At 43.9% G+C, this 16,889-nt stretch overlaps 1 protein-coding gene and 1 long non-coding RNA gene across 2 annotated transcripts; one reads left to right on the forward strand and one right to left on the reverse strand.

The window, feature by feature from the left end:
• Positions 1-2,725: 2,725 nt before the first annotated feature.
• zcrb1 (zinc finger CCHC-type and RNA binding motif 1) lies at positions 2,726-5,705 on the reverse strand. Its single transcript, XM_018747256.1, has 7 exons — positions 5,422-5,705; positions 4,931-4,959; positions 4,381-4,492; positions 4,175-4,282; positions 3,946-4,058; positions 3,530-3,602; positions 2,726-3,236 (listed from the first exon to the last, which is right to left on the reverse strand). Exons 1-7 carry the CDS (start codon positions 5,503-5,505, stop codon positions 3,096-3,098), a joined length of 660 nt encoding a protein of 219 aa, XP_018602772.1. The 5' UTR covers positions 5,506-5,705; the 3' UTR covers positions 2,726-3,095.
• An 88-nt stretch (positions 5,706-5,793) lies between these two features.
• LOC108931509 (uncharacterized) lies at positions 5,794-15,254 on the forward strand. Its single transcript, XR_001965909.2, has 4 exons — positions 5,794-5,813; positions 6,285-6,353; positions 14,632-14,725; positions 14,903-15,254. It is a non-coding gene; the product is annotated as an uncharacterized LOC108931509 (long non-coding RNA).
• Positions 15,255-16,889: the final 1,635 nt, after the last annotated feature.

Below are 16,889 nucleotides of genomic sequence, written 5' to 3' on the forward strand. Positions count from 1 at the left end.
AGAGCTGCGGGCGGCGAGTGTCCGCGGCACTGGGAGAAGTGAGACAAGTCGTGCGCTCGGCGGTCAGAAGGACGGCCGAAATGCCCCCCCGCCGCCTTCTTTGATTTAGTTCAGCCGACAGTATCAGTGAGGAAAAATAAAGCACCTCTGTAAAATTTACTCTCTTTCATCAGTATCTTCAGAAGGTGACATAATCAAAGAAAAAGAGGGCAAGTTTAAGCAGAGATTTATTTTCTTGAACTTGTAACCCTGTATTAATAAAGCATTCCTTTACACACAGGAGGAGCTTGCACCATAGCATATTTCTAGCCTGCATGCGTCCGAGATGAGTGGAGGTCTAGTAGCAAAGATGTGGCCCCCATCTCTCTGGCTCCGGTTCACATCCTTCACAGCTCATGTCTTACATAGAGAGAGGCTCTTTGAAGTCTTCCAGTGGCTTAGCTGTCAGTTTGCCCTTACACGTATAAATCAGCGCTGGCCAGACCAGCTTGGGCATGAAAGCAAGCCTTTTGCTGTGATCAAAAACAGACAGTCCGGGTGGACGGGATGAATTTGGTATTGCGGGGCTGCCGAATGACAGCAGACGGCTTCGCGGCGGAAAGTCACACAGGTTTTGAAGCCTTGGGTCGGTCAAGCACTACGCTGGAAAAGAGGTGGCACAGGGGACGTGGCAGTTCGGATCACCTTGCACTACTGCTCAGCGTCCGGTTGCGTTTTATGTGGTACAACTACCGTCTAAGACAAAGCATCGCTGGCAAATAAAAATATCTATTTCAATGCTGTCCAACATCAGAAATCCATACCACAGAAATACATAAGTATTTCGTAAGGATCAAGCTTGACATTTACAATTTAGCCTTGCAGGTGAGCTGGAAAGCATCTATTTTATATATGTACCTGATACTATGTGGCATGTATTTTACGGAACCATCAGAAACAGTTCCTCCTCACCTGAGTGCCCTTTTCTGGGGAACATATACAATCACTTAGTGATTTATTGCTTACACCTAAGTAGTACCAGGCAGGACCTTCTTTTACCTCCAGAATGCTATGGGCGCTTTGATCAACTGATTCAACTAGGTGCTGGAAACATTTCACAGAGATCGTGGTCTATGCTGACTTGATTCTTTTGACAGCACATTCATGCTGCCATCATTCCACTCCACCACATTTAAAAGGAGCCCTATTGACTGGACCGGAGCCTGTGAAAGTCATTGGAAAAGAGGTCAGTCTGTCATGTTGGTGGAATTGTCTTTAGATGATGCATGCTTTATGAACAGGTGTAATATCCTGCTGGAAATCTCCATTTGAAAAAAAGAGAAGTTAATATAAAGGAACGCACAGGGCCAGAACCAATGTCTAGGTACACTGTTGTATTCAGTGCTCCATTGGTACCAGAAAGTCGAAGAAAAAAAGATCCCAACACCATTACATCATCATTGCCAGCCTGTATTGCTAATGCCACACACTATAGTTTTTACAGTAGTGTGATCTTACATTTACATTTATTCATTTGGTAGACATTTTTCTTTTTCTCCAAAGCAACGTACATCTCGTAGAAAATACAATTTGTGCATCTTCTTCTTCTGAGGGGGGTGCGGTGGTGCAGCTCTCCGGTGGGTCTGGGGTTCAAGTCCTGCTTGGGGTGACTTGTGGCAGACTGACGTTTCATCCCGGGTGTGTCCCCTCCCCCTCCAGCTTTGCGCCCTGTGTTGCTGGGTCAGGCTCCGGTTCGCTGGGACAAGCGGTTTCAGCCTGTGTGTGTGTGTCTGTCTTCTTCTGGGATTGCTGGTGTGGATCCTGGCATGGTCTTCTGTTGCCATAGCTCATTCTATTCAAATTTTGGTGTTATATGCCCTTCTGCACACCACTGTTGCATGAGCAGTTATTTCCCAGCTGTTATTTGTCTAGTGAAATGGCAGCTGTTTCTTAGGTGCTGGAATTGGTGTGTGTGGCACCATCGATATTCAACATCTCTAGGATCACATTGTGTTCTAACATTCAGTCAAACAGTAACTGGACTTCTTGGCCCTCTACGCATGCTTTACATACTGAGCCATGATTAAATGAGTGTGCTTAGGGGAACATGCTGAATGAGTAAACATGCAGATGTAAGTAAAGTGGGTGGTAAGTGTGTGTTTCATTACCATCCATTCATCCATTTTCTTGCCCGCTTGTCCTCCTAGGGTCATGGTGGCAATAAGGAGAGCAGGGAGGCTCTGACATCCTTGTCCCCCCAACTTCCTCCAGCTCACCTTGGGGGATCCCTAGCCACTTCCAGGCAAACTGGGAGATATAATCTCTCCTGGACCGACCTCATGGTCTTGTCCCAGTTGGTTGTGCCTCGTATACCTCCAAAGGGAGGCACCCATGGGGCATCCTTACAAGATGGAACCACCTCAACTGGCTCCTCTCAATGTGGAGGAGTAGCGGCTCTACTCTGAGTTTCTCCCGGACGTCCGAACTCCTCACCTTGTCATGGAGAGTGAGTCCCACCCGTCTGCAGAGAAAACTCATTGCAGTTGCTTGTATCCAGGATCTTATTCTTTCGGTCATTACGTTTCATTACATTCTATCTGTGATTAGAACATTTGACTGTTTGCATATAAATTCTGGAGGCCCACCTTTGAAATACTTGCTACAGGTATGCAGATCACCTTTGTTTAAATGAGATTTTAAAATTTTCTTTTGTGAGACTCAGAGTTTTATTCCCTGTTGACTTTAACATGGATTCTGAAATATTTAGTTTATTTACACAAATGATATCATAAAGACAAGACTTTGTAACAGACATATATTTACACAGCACACATAAGAAATAAAATTAAGTAGCCACCTTCAAAGTCAATATGAATAAAATGCCAACATAAATGCTCGAAGTAAGGTAAAAGATTCAATTCAGAGCCAGCTCAGGTACCCCTAAAAAGAATGTAGGTGTAATTTTTACATATTAATTGCATCCCTTGCAGCTACCATATCACATCATGTTATAGGGATTTTAATAAGGGGGGGAACACTGAAGGTTTTACTGGCATATGAAACACAAGCAGGTAAAAAGTTGAAAACAATCCTTTGACTCGGCGCACATTTAGATCTCAGTCACTGAGCTCTTCCTCGTCACTGAAGTAAGCACTCTTTTTGATTCTTGGCTTTTTGGAGTCCTCCGATGTAGAAACAAGGTTCTCGTCCCGTGCCATTTGCTTGCGTCTCTGCTCCTCTTCCTCAATGCGTGCTTGCTGCAGGGGGTAGTGGCAAATGGCAATTACTGTCAGACAACAGCAGCATAATCATCCGTTCATTCCAGCTGAATATACTGACAGAGCATAGTCCCAGCATGTAGGAACTAGAACATGAGACAAAAATATGCTGGTTTAAGTACAGTATTTCCTGTTTACTTAGAGAAATGTATTTCAGGAAATATATCTAAATATTTCTAAAACGTCATACTGCACAAATTGCTTTCTAAATACAAAAACGACAGTAGTGCGACTACTGTACTGACATGCTGTTTGTTAGCCTGTCCTCTTACCTGGAATGCAATGGCTTGACTCAGACTGTCCATTGCAGGGTCTTCACCTTCCTCTTCACTCTCTTCCTCTTCACTGGAAAGATCACAGGTCATACCAAGTTGAAACTATTGAGTCTCGTTTGTAAAATGTTAACTTTTTCGTTACAGTTTTGAGAAACAGTCAAAAGTCTGAGTACACATGGTTCAAAGAAATTTAAGAAGAAATTGGAAAACCTGTCAGTTAATTTCCTGCTGAAACATGTTACCGAATGCCTTGGGTTATATAATATATATATTAAAAAAAAAAAAAAAAAAAAAAAAAAAACCACTATCCTGCAAGTGTACTCAAATTTTTGATTGGTACTGTACAGCACCACTTTTTAAGGAAGGGTACTTTGTGCAGCCAAAGCAAAAAAATGTGACAGAAATGTACATACATCTGTTCATTGTCTTCCAGCTGCTTCTTCTTCTTTTTTTTCACTTTCTTCTTTGGTGGTTCCCTCTCACCAAGCATATTTTTTGGGCAAGCATAGCTTAAATGACCGGGTTCCTAACACAGATAAAAGCATAAAATGGACAAGCAAAAAAAAAAAGAAAAAAAAAATGTTTTTGCACAGAATGCAACATATTAGACACAAAGAGAATTTGATATAAAATAAAACTTACCCCACATTCATAGCATCTTGTCTTGTCAGTGTAGTTTCGTCTCCTTATAAATTCAGTTGCACGCCCATTATCAATAGCAATGCTAGCTTTCACAGTTCTGCCAAACAGCTGTGAGGGGTAGAAAAAGAGAGGATAACAATGCAATTGTACCTGTGTGCTGGCTGCAAAAATTACAACATAAGAAGTAAATATAGAGACTGGGTTACCTCCTTGTTGTTCAGTGCTCGAGCACAGTTGTGAGCCGATTCTTTATCCAGGAAGAGCACAAATGCTACACCTTTACTTCTCCTTGTCTCTTTGTCCTTCACAATTGTTACTCTTGAAAACAGAATATTTGTGACTAATTAATAATAGCTTGTTAACTGCAACACCCTTACAACATGATATTCTCAGTTCAAATCCCACTCCTGTTGTAGTACTCTTGATCAAGATACTCACCCTGAACTGATACAGTAATAACACCCCACTAAATAAATGTGGACAAATTACTGGAAAGTTGATTATTTAACAGTGTAAATCATGTCGGACAAAAAAAAATCTCTTTAGTAAAGAATAATTTTAAAATAATCTTAGTATTTTCCACAGAAATCACATATGTGAAATGTGTACTTAACCTGTCTCTGTTACCGAAATATATTAATTGAAAGGTGATATATATAGTATTGAACAACTGTCCAAAGGAAACACAGACAAGTATTTCATTATAACGCATGTGACAGACAATATAAAAATAGAGAAAGGCGTCAAGCTACTTACTTAACAACTTTTCCATATTTAGTGAATATCTGAAAGAAAAACGGGAAAAACACAAGGACAAAATCAAGAATCCCATTAAGTCAAAAGAGGAAAGTTAAAAGAGAACATGAAGGAAAGTCTCATATTGTTAACAGAAAAACTTAACTCTTAAAATACTGTTGCACAACAGTAAGGCCACAGCTGGGATTACCCTCACACACATTTACATTTATCTATTTATCACACACTTTTCTCCAAAGCTACTTCCAATGAACTCTATGTAGTGTTATCAGCCCACATACCTTATTCACCAAGGTGACTTACACTGCTAGATACACTACTTACAATGGGTCACTCATCCATACATCAGTGGAACACACTCTCTCTCTCTCTCTCTCTCTCTGTCACTCACACATGGGGAAACCTGAACAGCTATCATCAAGCTATATTTTTTAAAAGGGTAAAGTACAAATCCAAAGTAAGTTAAGGTTGCAAGGTAAGTGCAAACTTACCTTGTGCAAATCATTGTTGGTCAACGAGAAAGGCAAATTGGACACGTAGACGGTACTCTTGCTTGGTGCCAAACCTCCACTCATCTTGGACTCACTCACTCACTGCTATATCTGAAAACTACAATGCTGACGTTTAATGATTAAACAACTTTACCTTTAAACCTTAAACAACTATTTAAACATTCTACTGCTTTAAAATCCTAATCCTTTGCAGCCAGACCAAAACAATGATTTTTTTTATGAAGACCTTGCGATTTACCTGCTTTTACAAGATTTGTTGACAAACTCTCTCGTCGCTGAAAAATGACGTAAAATGTGAACTCCAGCCAATGGGTGAACCGGAAATAGTGACATGTATCGGAAGTATGCGGTACAGCGCCTACTACTCGTAGGTTTGTGAAGTCAGTTTTAGCTATTGTGGTAGCTTTTTCTTCCGAAAGAATTAGTCACATTTTGGGAAAAGTTGTATTAATAATCGTATTACTGTGCATTAGTCGTCATACTTGCAATATTAACAAACCACATTGATTCTGGTAAATTAATGACACATCCGATAGGGTTTTACACTATTCAGTTTGAAACTGTTTGAATGGGCTGTAAAGCAACATAAGATTATTAATACATTACAATAATAATTACATGAAATTTTCATATGTATGTTGCTTCACTTTTAACGTTACTTCATTTTTAAAGTCAATAGAGCCAACAGTTATTGACAGATCCATACAAACATCAGTGAGTGTGAATTACGGCTAAATTTGTCACGAGTCACAGAAATGTTAGAAAATTAAGTTAAAAAAATTAAAAGCACCCTAAGATTAATAGTGTACTGTGTTAGGTGAATAAATAATGTCCTTCTCCAGGTCTCATTTTCCAAAACTGTAACAGCAGCTTCTGCATTACGGAGAAAATCATGAACGTCATTTTTACAGGTTAGTATTTTTCGCCTGTTTGCGCTTGTGGTCAAATGTCACACTGTTGGCTCCTGCTGCCATAGCGCCACCTGGTGCCTGGCAAATAAATGTGCCTTTTTTAAATTTTTTAAGCTTTGTGCAGCGCCACCTAGTGCCTGGGAAGGGAATGTGCCTTTTTAAAGCCCCTTCTTTTTGCTTAGAGTAACTTGGGCTTTTGAGATGAACAAGAGAGAGTTTTAAACATTGTCCCTACTGTCCCAGCTTTTGTGGAAAAAATAGCAAATTGGAATTCAAGACAATTATGAAATAGAATAATAAAGTTGTGAAGTTTAAGTGCTACGTGCTTGAATTTAAAGCACAGGGATATTAAAGTACAAAGAGGGGAAGAAAATGTCAGGGTACGAAGCTGTGTTGGTTAGTACGCTAATACGCCTGTTTGGGGAAGTTGTCTTGGGTGACGTTTCCTTGGGGCACGGTGTGTAGAAGTTTTCAGGGAGCTGCCTAAGACACGTCGACTTCTGTTCAGAAGGATCCAGTCCACGTTCACAAAGTGACACGCACTTTTTGGGAGTGTTACTGTGTTCTGTCTGTTTCTGTAGGAGGGAGCACATCGCTGTGTGCAGGGACAAGGGGGGGGATGCCCATATTGAGTGCCAAGGTTAAACCTAGGTTCATCACCAGAAGCTCTTTAGCGAGAGTCTGGGAGTAACGATTGACGCGAGTCTGTCTTTCTCTCAGCACATCGAAGCCACAACCCTGTCCTGCAGATACATCCTGCATAATGTTCGTAGGATCCGCCCCTACCTCACAATTGACTCTACCCAACTACTTGTCCAGGCCATGGTGATGTCCCGTCTGGACTATTGCAACTCTCTCCTGTGTGGCCTTCCTGCTCCTGCCATCAAACCTCTGTAGCTGATACAGAATGCTGCTGCACGAGTTGTGTTTGATTTGCCAAAGCGCTCCCATGTATCTCCTCTTCTCTGCACTGGCTTCCTATAGCTGCCAGAATCAAATTCAAGACCCTGGTTTTTGTCTACAAATGCATCAATAGAACTGTTCCCAGCTATTTACAGGACTTGATCAACCACTACACCCCAGCCAGGCCCCTTCGCTCGTCTACTTCTTTTCACTTGGTGGTCCCGCGCACAAAAGGTAAAACGTGGAGGTTCTCGGTTCTGGCTCCGTTGTGGTGGAACGACCTTCCTCTTTCACTCAGAACTGCTGAAACTCAGTCTAGATTCAAGAAGGGTCTAAAAACTCACCTTTTCCAGACCCATTTTGCCCAAGATCTCTCCAGCTCACAGTGTGAATCTTCATACACTGTAACTTCATGAGCATCACCAGATAAAGCCTTTTATCAGCCGCTACTCCGACATTGTATTTGCTTGCTTGTGTATATTAATCTTTAAAAAAAAAGAAAAAATGGTAGGAGGGTATCAGGATTTGTGTATCCTGTGTTTTATGCACCTACTTGAACGATGAACCTCGGTGCAGCAAGTGGTAGGGAATGAACTAGGTTTACTTGAGTCACATGTCTGCAGCTGTGTCTCTTTCTCTTAATGTAATGCATAAATTGTACTTTTGCTGAGATGTACGTTGCTTTGAACAAAAGAGTCTACTAAATGAAAAAATGTAAAATGTAAATGTGGTGAGTAATCAGCTGCAGATCGAGTAAAGTGTCTAGTAGTAAGCTATGTCTTCTGTCTCGGAGGAGGGAAACTGTACTGTGGTTAAATAGTGCATGCATCATTTTGTATTAGTATTATTTTAACATGAATAATGTGTGAAATTAGTGAAAGGATATAGCGAAGCATCCTCTCTGGGCTATACCCCCCTCAGCTTTGGGCCCAGTGATTCCAGGATAGGCTCTAGACCTGCACAACCCTCTCTGGGACAAGCGCTTGAAGAAACTTGTGGATGGTTATAACAACACCTGTTCAGACAGCATAACATTTGTTCATGCTAATTCTAAGCGGAGGACCACCTGTATTTTACACCTTTTCAAAGTCTTAGTCGAATGTTGTTAGGATTTTCTGTAGAACCCCGGTTACAGTGGTACAAGGAAAAGTGACAGAATGCAGAAATTAAAGCGTGTATAAACTGAAACAGAGATTATGCATTTACATGTATTCATTTAGCAGACGCTTTCCTCCAAAGTGCCGTACATCTCATACAAAATACACTGTGTACATTACATTAGGAGAAAAACAGATATATATGCAGACGTGTGATTCTTAAATACAACTAGTTTGTTTCTTTCCACCATATGCACCAATGTTGATAATACGAGTAGCTGCACAAAACTTTCAGAATATCCACAATTCCTGATCACCTTCCTAGTAATAATTCTTTTTTTGATGCATATAAACATTTACATTACATTGCAGGAGTGGCTCTGTAAAGGATTGATCTGAGCATCATCATGAACATGTATACCTTACGGGCACGATCATTTATACCTTACGTGCTATAAATACCAAAGTGCATTTACAAGTGTTTATGAACATGATAATATCGTGTGTGAGGGGGGTCAGACAAGGTTCCTACTTGTTCTCGTACCACATGTATGCTGGATTCACTTCAAACGCATTACTGTGCATACACACTGCGTGTTCCAGTTATTTCCCTGGAACTTCCTGTTGGATTTGAAAGCGAAGCTGGGTCTCCACACGGGTCCTGTCTTAAAAAGCAGGTTTTCAAAAGATGTGCAGAAGTCGGCTGTGTTTGGCAGCAGATGCAGGTAGAGCGCAGTTCGGGGAGGACAACAGCCCCTTTGAAAGCGCCGGGAGGCACACACCCAATCCAAACAGCATGGGCTCTCGCAAGGCTCACAGCTCACAGCGTCGATGTGGACCGGGCCGTTGATGCTCACTCGCTCTCTCCTTGGCAACACCGGTGTCTGGCCCATATGTCTAATTACTTTAATCCTTCAGAAAAATATATGCGTCTGCGTTCCAACAGAAGCCTTTTGTATGAAGAAGAGTGTAAGGCCTGTATTGGAAAAAAGGGGATGAGCTCTCATGTATATTTTACAAGCAGTGAAAAGAGCACATGTAGAGAAATGTGTAGAGGTAGACTCAGAAGTTTAAGTAAATGTATCCTGATTTCATCTTCCTCTCTCTTTTTATTGACTCAGACCTGAACAGCATCTTAGGGTTAGGATTAGGGTTATGGTTGCTGGCGGTTTTGCTTCTACCTCTCCGTATGTGGTATTTTAAAGATGTGAACATTTTTCAAATATATTTTACTGTTTAAAGGGGAACGAGTATGATCAGTCAGATTAATTTTCTGAAGTGTGTATGCCAGGATTCCATTTTCTGTCCAAGATTTTTTATAATAAAGTGGATAAAATGTGGCATAACAGTTAATGTTACAAGTTTAGAGGCAAATGCATGATAAATAATTGAGCGACGCTTCCCTGCGCTGGCCACCAGGGGGCGGAAGCAGAGGGCTCTCTGTTTTCATGATTGAAAGAATGGGGCTCTGTGTCCCTTCTGGTGGTGGAAGTGTCAGAAGCATTTTTTGAATTTTGTAGACCTGCATGCAGAATTTATCTCCCCTTAACCAGAAGCATAAATCAAAATTGAGATTACAATGGTCCCTTTGACTGCAGGCCAGGAAGCAGAGCTTCAGGGTGTAACACTCTGCCACTCAGCCTCCTTTACCTGGATCTCTTGTGACTGGAATGCCTCTGTAGCTGAATTTTTTTCGCATCAGAAGTACATACCTCGAGGATACCCTAGATTATTTTAGAGTTCGGGCTTAGATTTTCTCGATTGTTTGTGTGTAAGCTGAGCAGAGCCCAGAACCGTGCAGCGTTTTTATTCCACGAAAGGAAAGCTGCCAAATTCGTGGAAGGAAGCAGTGGAGAAAGCAGGAGAGCACGCCGGCCCAAACCATTTGCTGGTACTGTCTACTTATTTGTTCATTCGTCTGGGTTTATGGTACGTTGAAGGCCAGGCCCCCTGTAGTCCGATCCACGGGCCCTTTCACAGTGGGGCCACGTCGGGTTCGGCGTCCAGCTGAAGGGGCCTCCTGTGAAGAGCGATCCAGCTGGAGAGCTGCGGCCCGCTCAAGGAAGCGCTCGATCCTCAGCTGACGCTGATCCAGATTTGCTGTAGCTACATGAGTGGCTTGACGCCTGTCTGAAACTAATCTGTTCATCAGCCAGGCCCTGTGGGTCTACTTCCTTTGCTTTCACCTCGGGTTCGAACTGGGAGTGCAGCGCTGCTGGAAGCACAGGCAGGAAGTTCACGCAGAACAGAGCTGGAAGCGAGGAATCAGTTATGCTGCAGTGGCTACGCTGGCATGGCCACTCTGTGGTTTTTCCCCTCCGTCCAAAATCAGCCTCTTATCCGTAGGTTAAAATTGTTCATTTATGGCTTATTGATGGTGCCCATGAGAGTGGATGACTGGGTTAGTCCCTCGCATGAACAAAACATGGACAAAACTTTGGTATGGACTTGTTCGATGCCGATGCTAAGTAGGATATGAAGGAACTTGTTCAGTAAAGGGTCTGCAGCATTTTCCCTCCTGAATTCCCGTTTGAAGATAATTACCGCCATAGCTGCTTTTTCCGTGAACATGATAGCCGTTCTCTTAAACTCCTTCTAATTGCATGATTAGTGCTGCTTTTTTATTAGGCTCTGAGCAAATAAAAGTCCCAGGAGAGCTTTGAAGTTGAAATATAGACCACCCTTGTCCCAGGATGGCAGTGGAGGGGAGGCTCAAGGCCACATGTGGAGAGCCCATCTGGGCCCACTTTGCAGGTAAGGCTGTGGTGAGGGCTCTAATAGGGGTCTAATGGCCCTAGCCAGCAGGGGGCACTGCAGGGTGACTCTGTGAGTGCGGTCATCGTGCACCGGGCCTGTTGTGGTGCGGTGTGATGCAGTGTGGCTGGGTGCATGCGTGGCAGACGGTCTGCCACCCCTGTGGAGGCACGTGAGCCCCCGCAGTCTGCTGCTGTTTAGTGTCGTTTGACTCTGCGACAGATCTCCAGTAATGAACTCTACGGTGGCCCGGCCCTCGTAGGGAGCCTGAGTCGACCGTGGGCTCCTCCTGGCCAAGCCATCAAAGTCCCTTATGACTTCAATGGCCTGTAAATGTAGTGCCTGCTCTGCATCCTTTTTCCCCCGGGTGTTTGTGGATATTGGTGTGGATCATCAGTTCTGAGTGGTTCTGCAGGATCATGTTGGGACAGCAAGAAACTTGAATGCTTTCAGTTCTTTAGAGGATAAAAATGTCTGATGATTTTTAATGCACACAATCTTCAAGATATACCTTATTGGCAGTAACACGCCAAGTGAACGTAGAAGCAGTGGGGGTGGGGGGTGAAATTAGGTAGCTCAGCACCAGTCAGTCGTTAACAGGTCACCACCCTGGTAGCGGGAGGACTCATTTATAGAGCCTAATGACTCCTTGAAGAAATGGCCTCAGGTAGCCCTCTTTGGAGCAGCACAGCTGGAACACACTGGCACAACATCCGTACCAGTGACCTCCGCGCTCCTAAAGACTTGGGCCTTCTCAGAGCATACAAGTGATTCTTTTCTTTCTTCTACAGAACCTCACCGTTCCATGTCCACTCCAGCCTGTTCTCCAGGTGCACCCCCAGGTACTTACAGGTCACTGGACACACCAAACCCTTAGGCCTCTTGAAGTCCACAACCATCTCCTTAGTCTTTCTAATGTCCACTTGCTCTTGGTTCATTTTGCATCCTCTCAACAAAGTCCTTCACCAAGCCTCTGTGCTCATCCTCCCGTCCCTCCCTGATACAACCAACTGCTGCTGTCTTATGTGAGAACTTCCGCAGCCTCGGTGGTCTACTGCTTTCTAAACTCAGAGGTGTACAAGGTGAACATGAAGGGAGCCAGGACTGTCTCTTGATGTCTCTTGCACGTAATTGCCTTAAGCAGTTTTGGGCTTTTACTGGCCAGTCCAGCCGCCTTGTCTTGTCAGAGTCCACCCAAATCTTTGTTCACCTAGCTAGCAGTGAAAGACGACAAAATTCTTTTAAGATGTCATGTTGGAGGTAGAGCTGTAATATGTTGAAGGGAAAAGCTTTTATCCAGTCTGACATCTGGAGGGTTATTGCAGTACTTCTCGTTCCCAGTTTTTATGGTAATTGTTTGTAGCTGTTCTCATGTGTTATGTTACATTAGACTAATTAATTCCGACTGGAATATGTACTATATTTCAGCAAATTTCTAAAGGTAAAAATGTCTGGGTGAAGCAGGACAGTGTGTTTCACCCAAATGTTTCTAACACCCCTCTCGAAATCTGTGAGCTAATGAAAAATAACATGAGAACCACAACTCTGGAAGTCACATTACATCCTTCTCTCCAGTTCCTTTTAGATGAGAGATGTAGGTGCAAAAGTAAACATCTTAATCAAAAACCCCATAGTTCTTCGACCTTCTTATTTCTATAGGTTCTAGGTTGACGTGCGGATCAGGGCTCGTTTCATGGAGTGTTCATTTCTTAAAGGTGATCCCAGGTGTAATTTCCAAAAGTCTGGTACCATGAAATCGGTTTATATGTTTAGGAAAAAGATGTAAAAGTGGAAAAGGGGAGTGATCATTTACACAGGCAGCTACATCAAAGAAACCCAAAGTCATTAAAGTTTGCAAGGTCGCGTCAGACCCGAGGTCAGGAGAAAGCTCTTGTGACCAGGTGCCTTTAATTTCTTCGCACCCCTGTGGGACATCAGGGGGCATCATTTAGTGGTGGATAATCAGTATGGAGCATTGTGGTAACAGTCAGAACAGGGGCATCGAGCTCACAAACTGGTGGTTTTACTGTAGCTTGCACAAGTGTGTGTAAACAATGCAGAAAACTGATTCTACTATGCAGGACAGTGAAAGCTGCATGAGGCTGATACAGTTGCTCCACACATTACTGTCTTCTATTATTAGTATCATTAACAGCTCTTTCGTCTCTGGCCACTTATGAGGAAATAAGGTTCACTTTCTGCCTTCGGGCTGGAGATCTACTGCATGTCTGTAACAAAAATGTGACCTCCAGTCCCTTACCTGGGCTTAGACTCTTACTCGTTTGTGTTGAATGGGAGCCTCGGGTGTTCGTCTTTACATGGTCCATTTGGTTCACATGAGGCCTGTCCTTACATGTGAGTCCCATCCTGGGCCGGTTCCCCCTCCCAAATGGATCTTGTACCCGCGTCCTGCGGTTTTGCAGACCCCGGTGTTTGCTGTACTTTTGTAGCCAGGTTATAAGTTATGGAAATAAACAATTAGGCTGCACTAACAGAGAGTGTCCCTTATGACCCAGGTGTACTGCCGTACGTTGAAAATGCTGCGGCCGAAAATCCTCAGCTCACAGCAATGGAAGTCTACAGGGGCTGCTCTTCACGTAGTGCTTGGAGCTGCTGCCTCCGGATCCAAAGGTTGTCGGTTCGAATCTCACCTTCTGCTGTAGTACCCTTGAGTAAGGTACTTACCCTAAACTGCTCTAGTAAGTTACCCAGCTGTATAAATGGGTAAATAACTGTAAGTCGCCTTGGAGAAAAGCATCAGCTAAATAATTAAATGCGTATAGTCATAAGTTCTTCCCTGCTGTTGCTGCATACACACTGCAGTGTGATATAACTGAAGGAGGATAATAGGAATTGCTTTTTTATTAAGAGGGTGTGCAGATTGTATTTACAGCTGGATACTTTATCCTGTTAAGCTGTTTTCGACTGGCTGTTTATCCGTTTAAGCCGTTATTAACCTGTGGTTTATCCTTGAGAGCACTGCAGTGCTTGCAGTTCATTGTCTTTAGTTTAATCTGTCATACACAATTGAGCAGGGTATGAGTGCTGGGAGCATGTTCCACATCGAGCGCACAGGTGAACGAGTTCTGCCCGTAGGCTGGACCAAGCTGACCTTATCCGCTCACTTGGATGATCTTTTCCAAACCGTCAGCTGGATGCAGAAGCCATTCGGAGGCAATATCACCTTGTGCTTACGTGGTGCCTCCTTTCAGCTCCTCTTACTTTCTAAGACTTTTACACCTTTCCCTTTGTTTGGTTCCACAAAAAAAAATGTGTACATAACAAGGAATGTTGCTCGGAATCACATTGTGAATATATTCCTTTGTCTTCGTTCCAGCACCATTCCGCATTCCTCATGTTCCGTTCAGTCCAAATAAAAAAAAAAAAAAAGCTTTAGAGATCTGACATCCCAAGTGTCAGCATAAAAGAGCGCTTACCTAAAGCTGGCAAAATCCCACAGGTGACACTGGCTGTGATGTGATGTGATGCTTGATGATAGATTTTTGCTTTTCTTTACTTTTGAGGAAGTTCAGCAGAGCTCCGGGGATGCATCTCCGTCCACAAGCCTCGGCTGAAGATGATGCACTCACGCTCTCCTGTTCCATACTTGAGCACACGGTACGTCTGTCGGCCCGGCGCATTGTGGGGACGTAACAAAGGACAGTCAAAATGAAGCTTCGGTTATTCTGGTGTGATTCGGATGCCACTGAAGCACTTTTGCGGTCATGAATTCAAATGTGTAACTGTGATAGCGAAACGGGCATTTGCTAGAACTTTCCGACCATTTTCCCCCAGGAGGGGCCAGGCGTTAGGAGAAGAGTGTTGCCCGCTCCCCGGAGACAGAAGTGTGTGCTGCTGAAGTACCTGTGACCCTGCCATGGCTCTGAGAAGACCAGTAGGTGCTCCTTTCTGAGACAGACAACCCCTCCCCATCCTCTGCTGTGTATCTATTTTTCCTGTTTTATTGCCGTTTGTGTTTGTTATTTCTGTAAAGCTTCCCATAGCAGGACGTACTTTATATGCTCGTATAGGTTAGCTACACGTAGCACGGAGTTGAAAGTTCTCAGTGCTTGGCGAAGCCGCGTCAGAGGAGCTCTGCTGTTGTAGTTCTGAGAAGAGTGCTCATGCTGCTTTAGGGTCGCACCCCCCCCCCGAGTGTGTCCTGGCTTAGCGGCAAACTGTGAACAGCAATCGTGTGTTTTACTGCGCACAGACTGATTGCGAGCGCCAGGTAGAAGAAGTGAGATGTATGAGATGTAGGTCGCTTTGGAGAGAAGCGTCTGCTAAATGAATAAATGTTAAATGTAAATGTGGGTGGGTGATGCTTTATGCAATTTCTTTGGTTGAACACACATTTGCACCCACGACTACCACATCCTCAGAGAGCCTTTAGGCCCCTGTAGCAGCAATAGGCGAAACAAAGGGCTCTGCACCGCGAGAGGAGGTCTCTGAGGAAACAGGGCCTTGTTGGCGGCGCTCATTAACAGCGCGTTTGTGGGCCATCTGATACAGACACTGGATTTTTGGGAACATACTAACCCATTTATTGCAGCTGGAGGCTGAGGGAAAGGGATGTGGCTTATTTAAGATGATGGTTCTGAGAGAGGGGGGCGCGGGGGCGCAGTGGCGCAGCTGGCCTGACTGGATCCTGCTCTCTGGCGGGTCTGGGGTTCGAGTCCTGCTTGGGGTTCCTTGCGACGGACTGGTGTCCCGCTCTGGGTGTGTCCCCTCCCCCTCCAGCCTTGCGCCCTGTGTTGCCGGGTTAGGCTCCGGTTTCACTGCAGCCCCACGTGGGGTAAGCAGTTTCAGTCAGTGTTTGTGTGGGTTCTGACAGATCTGACCATCCAAGGTATCCAAACCAGAGATAAAATGGATTCCCTTTTTAGATTTACTTCAAGGTTCAGCAGCTGCCTTAGGGTGATCAGTCATAGTGGCGCTATTTGTAAGGAACTTTGTGTAGTTGGTGGCCAGGCAGGGCTCCCTTCTTGCACCAAACGAGATTCATTCGTTGCTCCTGGTCAAGGAATGGTCATGGCTTGTGGCTGGCATGACCAAAAACTGGTGGTGTTCTGAAATATGCAAAGCCGTTGCGGTTGATCTCTTTTTCTCCAGACTAATCCCATTGCATCCATTACATCGCAGAGCACCGTATAACCACTTGGGTGAGTTTGCTTCAAGGTGCATTTCTTTCATATAATCTTATTTGATTTATTTTCTTCAGTGCATTAAATTTCGTAGACTTTATCTCTGCACCACAATACATAGTCAGTAAATGTAGTCTTTTAAATTTGTGGCAGAGGAGGTCAACGCAGAAGGAGCATTTGAATGCTGCTGTTGCCCCACTTTTTGCATTAATGCCCTTGTGCCTTTGAAGCTCTAATAAAACCCCAAGCAAGCAGAAGTTTTCCCCCTGTCTGCCATACTAATTAACAAACACTTCAAAGTACATTGAACGTGTGGTTTTAGGCCTTGGGGTGTGTGTGTGTGTGTGTTGGGGGGGGCATGGGTGCTGCAATACATGTGTGCTGAAATATTTCCACTTTGAAACTGGTTGGGTGTATCAGCATCATGTGCTGTTTATTCCTCTTTGATTCCACATTTCCGCCAAATTAATCATATTTGGGTTTATGCAGGTAATGATGTTTCCTGCAGACAGCTTCATGTGATTTGATTGCGGAGCCCTAAAATGTAAGCAATGGCAGCTCGGTGGTGGATGTGTTTTCTGCCCGGTTTGGAATCAGTCACACCGGAGGAGCTGGGGTTGCGGTGCGGGCGGACCTGT

Source organism: Scleropages formosus, chromosome 2 (assembly GCF_900964775.1).
Source record: "Scleropages formosus chromosome 2, fSclFor1.1, whole genome shotgun sequence".
In the NCBI taxonomy this organism is placed as follows: Eukaryota; Metazoa; Chordata; class Actinopteri; order Osteoglossiformes; family Osteoglossidae; genus Scleropages; species Scleropages formosus.

Excerpts from the sequence above, each read along its gene's own strand:
- zcrb1 (XM_018747256.1), bottom strand. The coding sequence starts at position 5,505 with ATGAGTGGAGGTTTGGCACCAAGCAAGAGTACCGTCTACGTGTCCAAT. Across the intron at positions 4,960-5,421 it reads CCAACAATGATTTGCACAAG|ATATTCACTAAATATGGAAA; the intron begins GTAAGTTTGCAC and ends TTTTTCTTTCAG. Across the intron at positions 4,493-4,930 it reads AAATATGGAAAAGTTGTTAA|AGTAACAATTGTGAAGGACA; the intron begins GTAAGTAGCTTG and ends TCTGTTTTCAAG.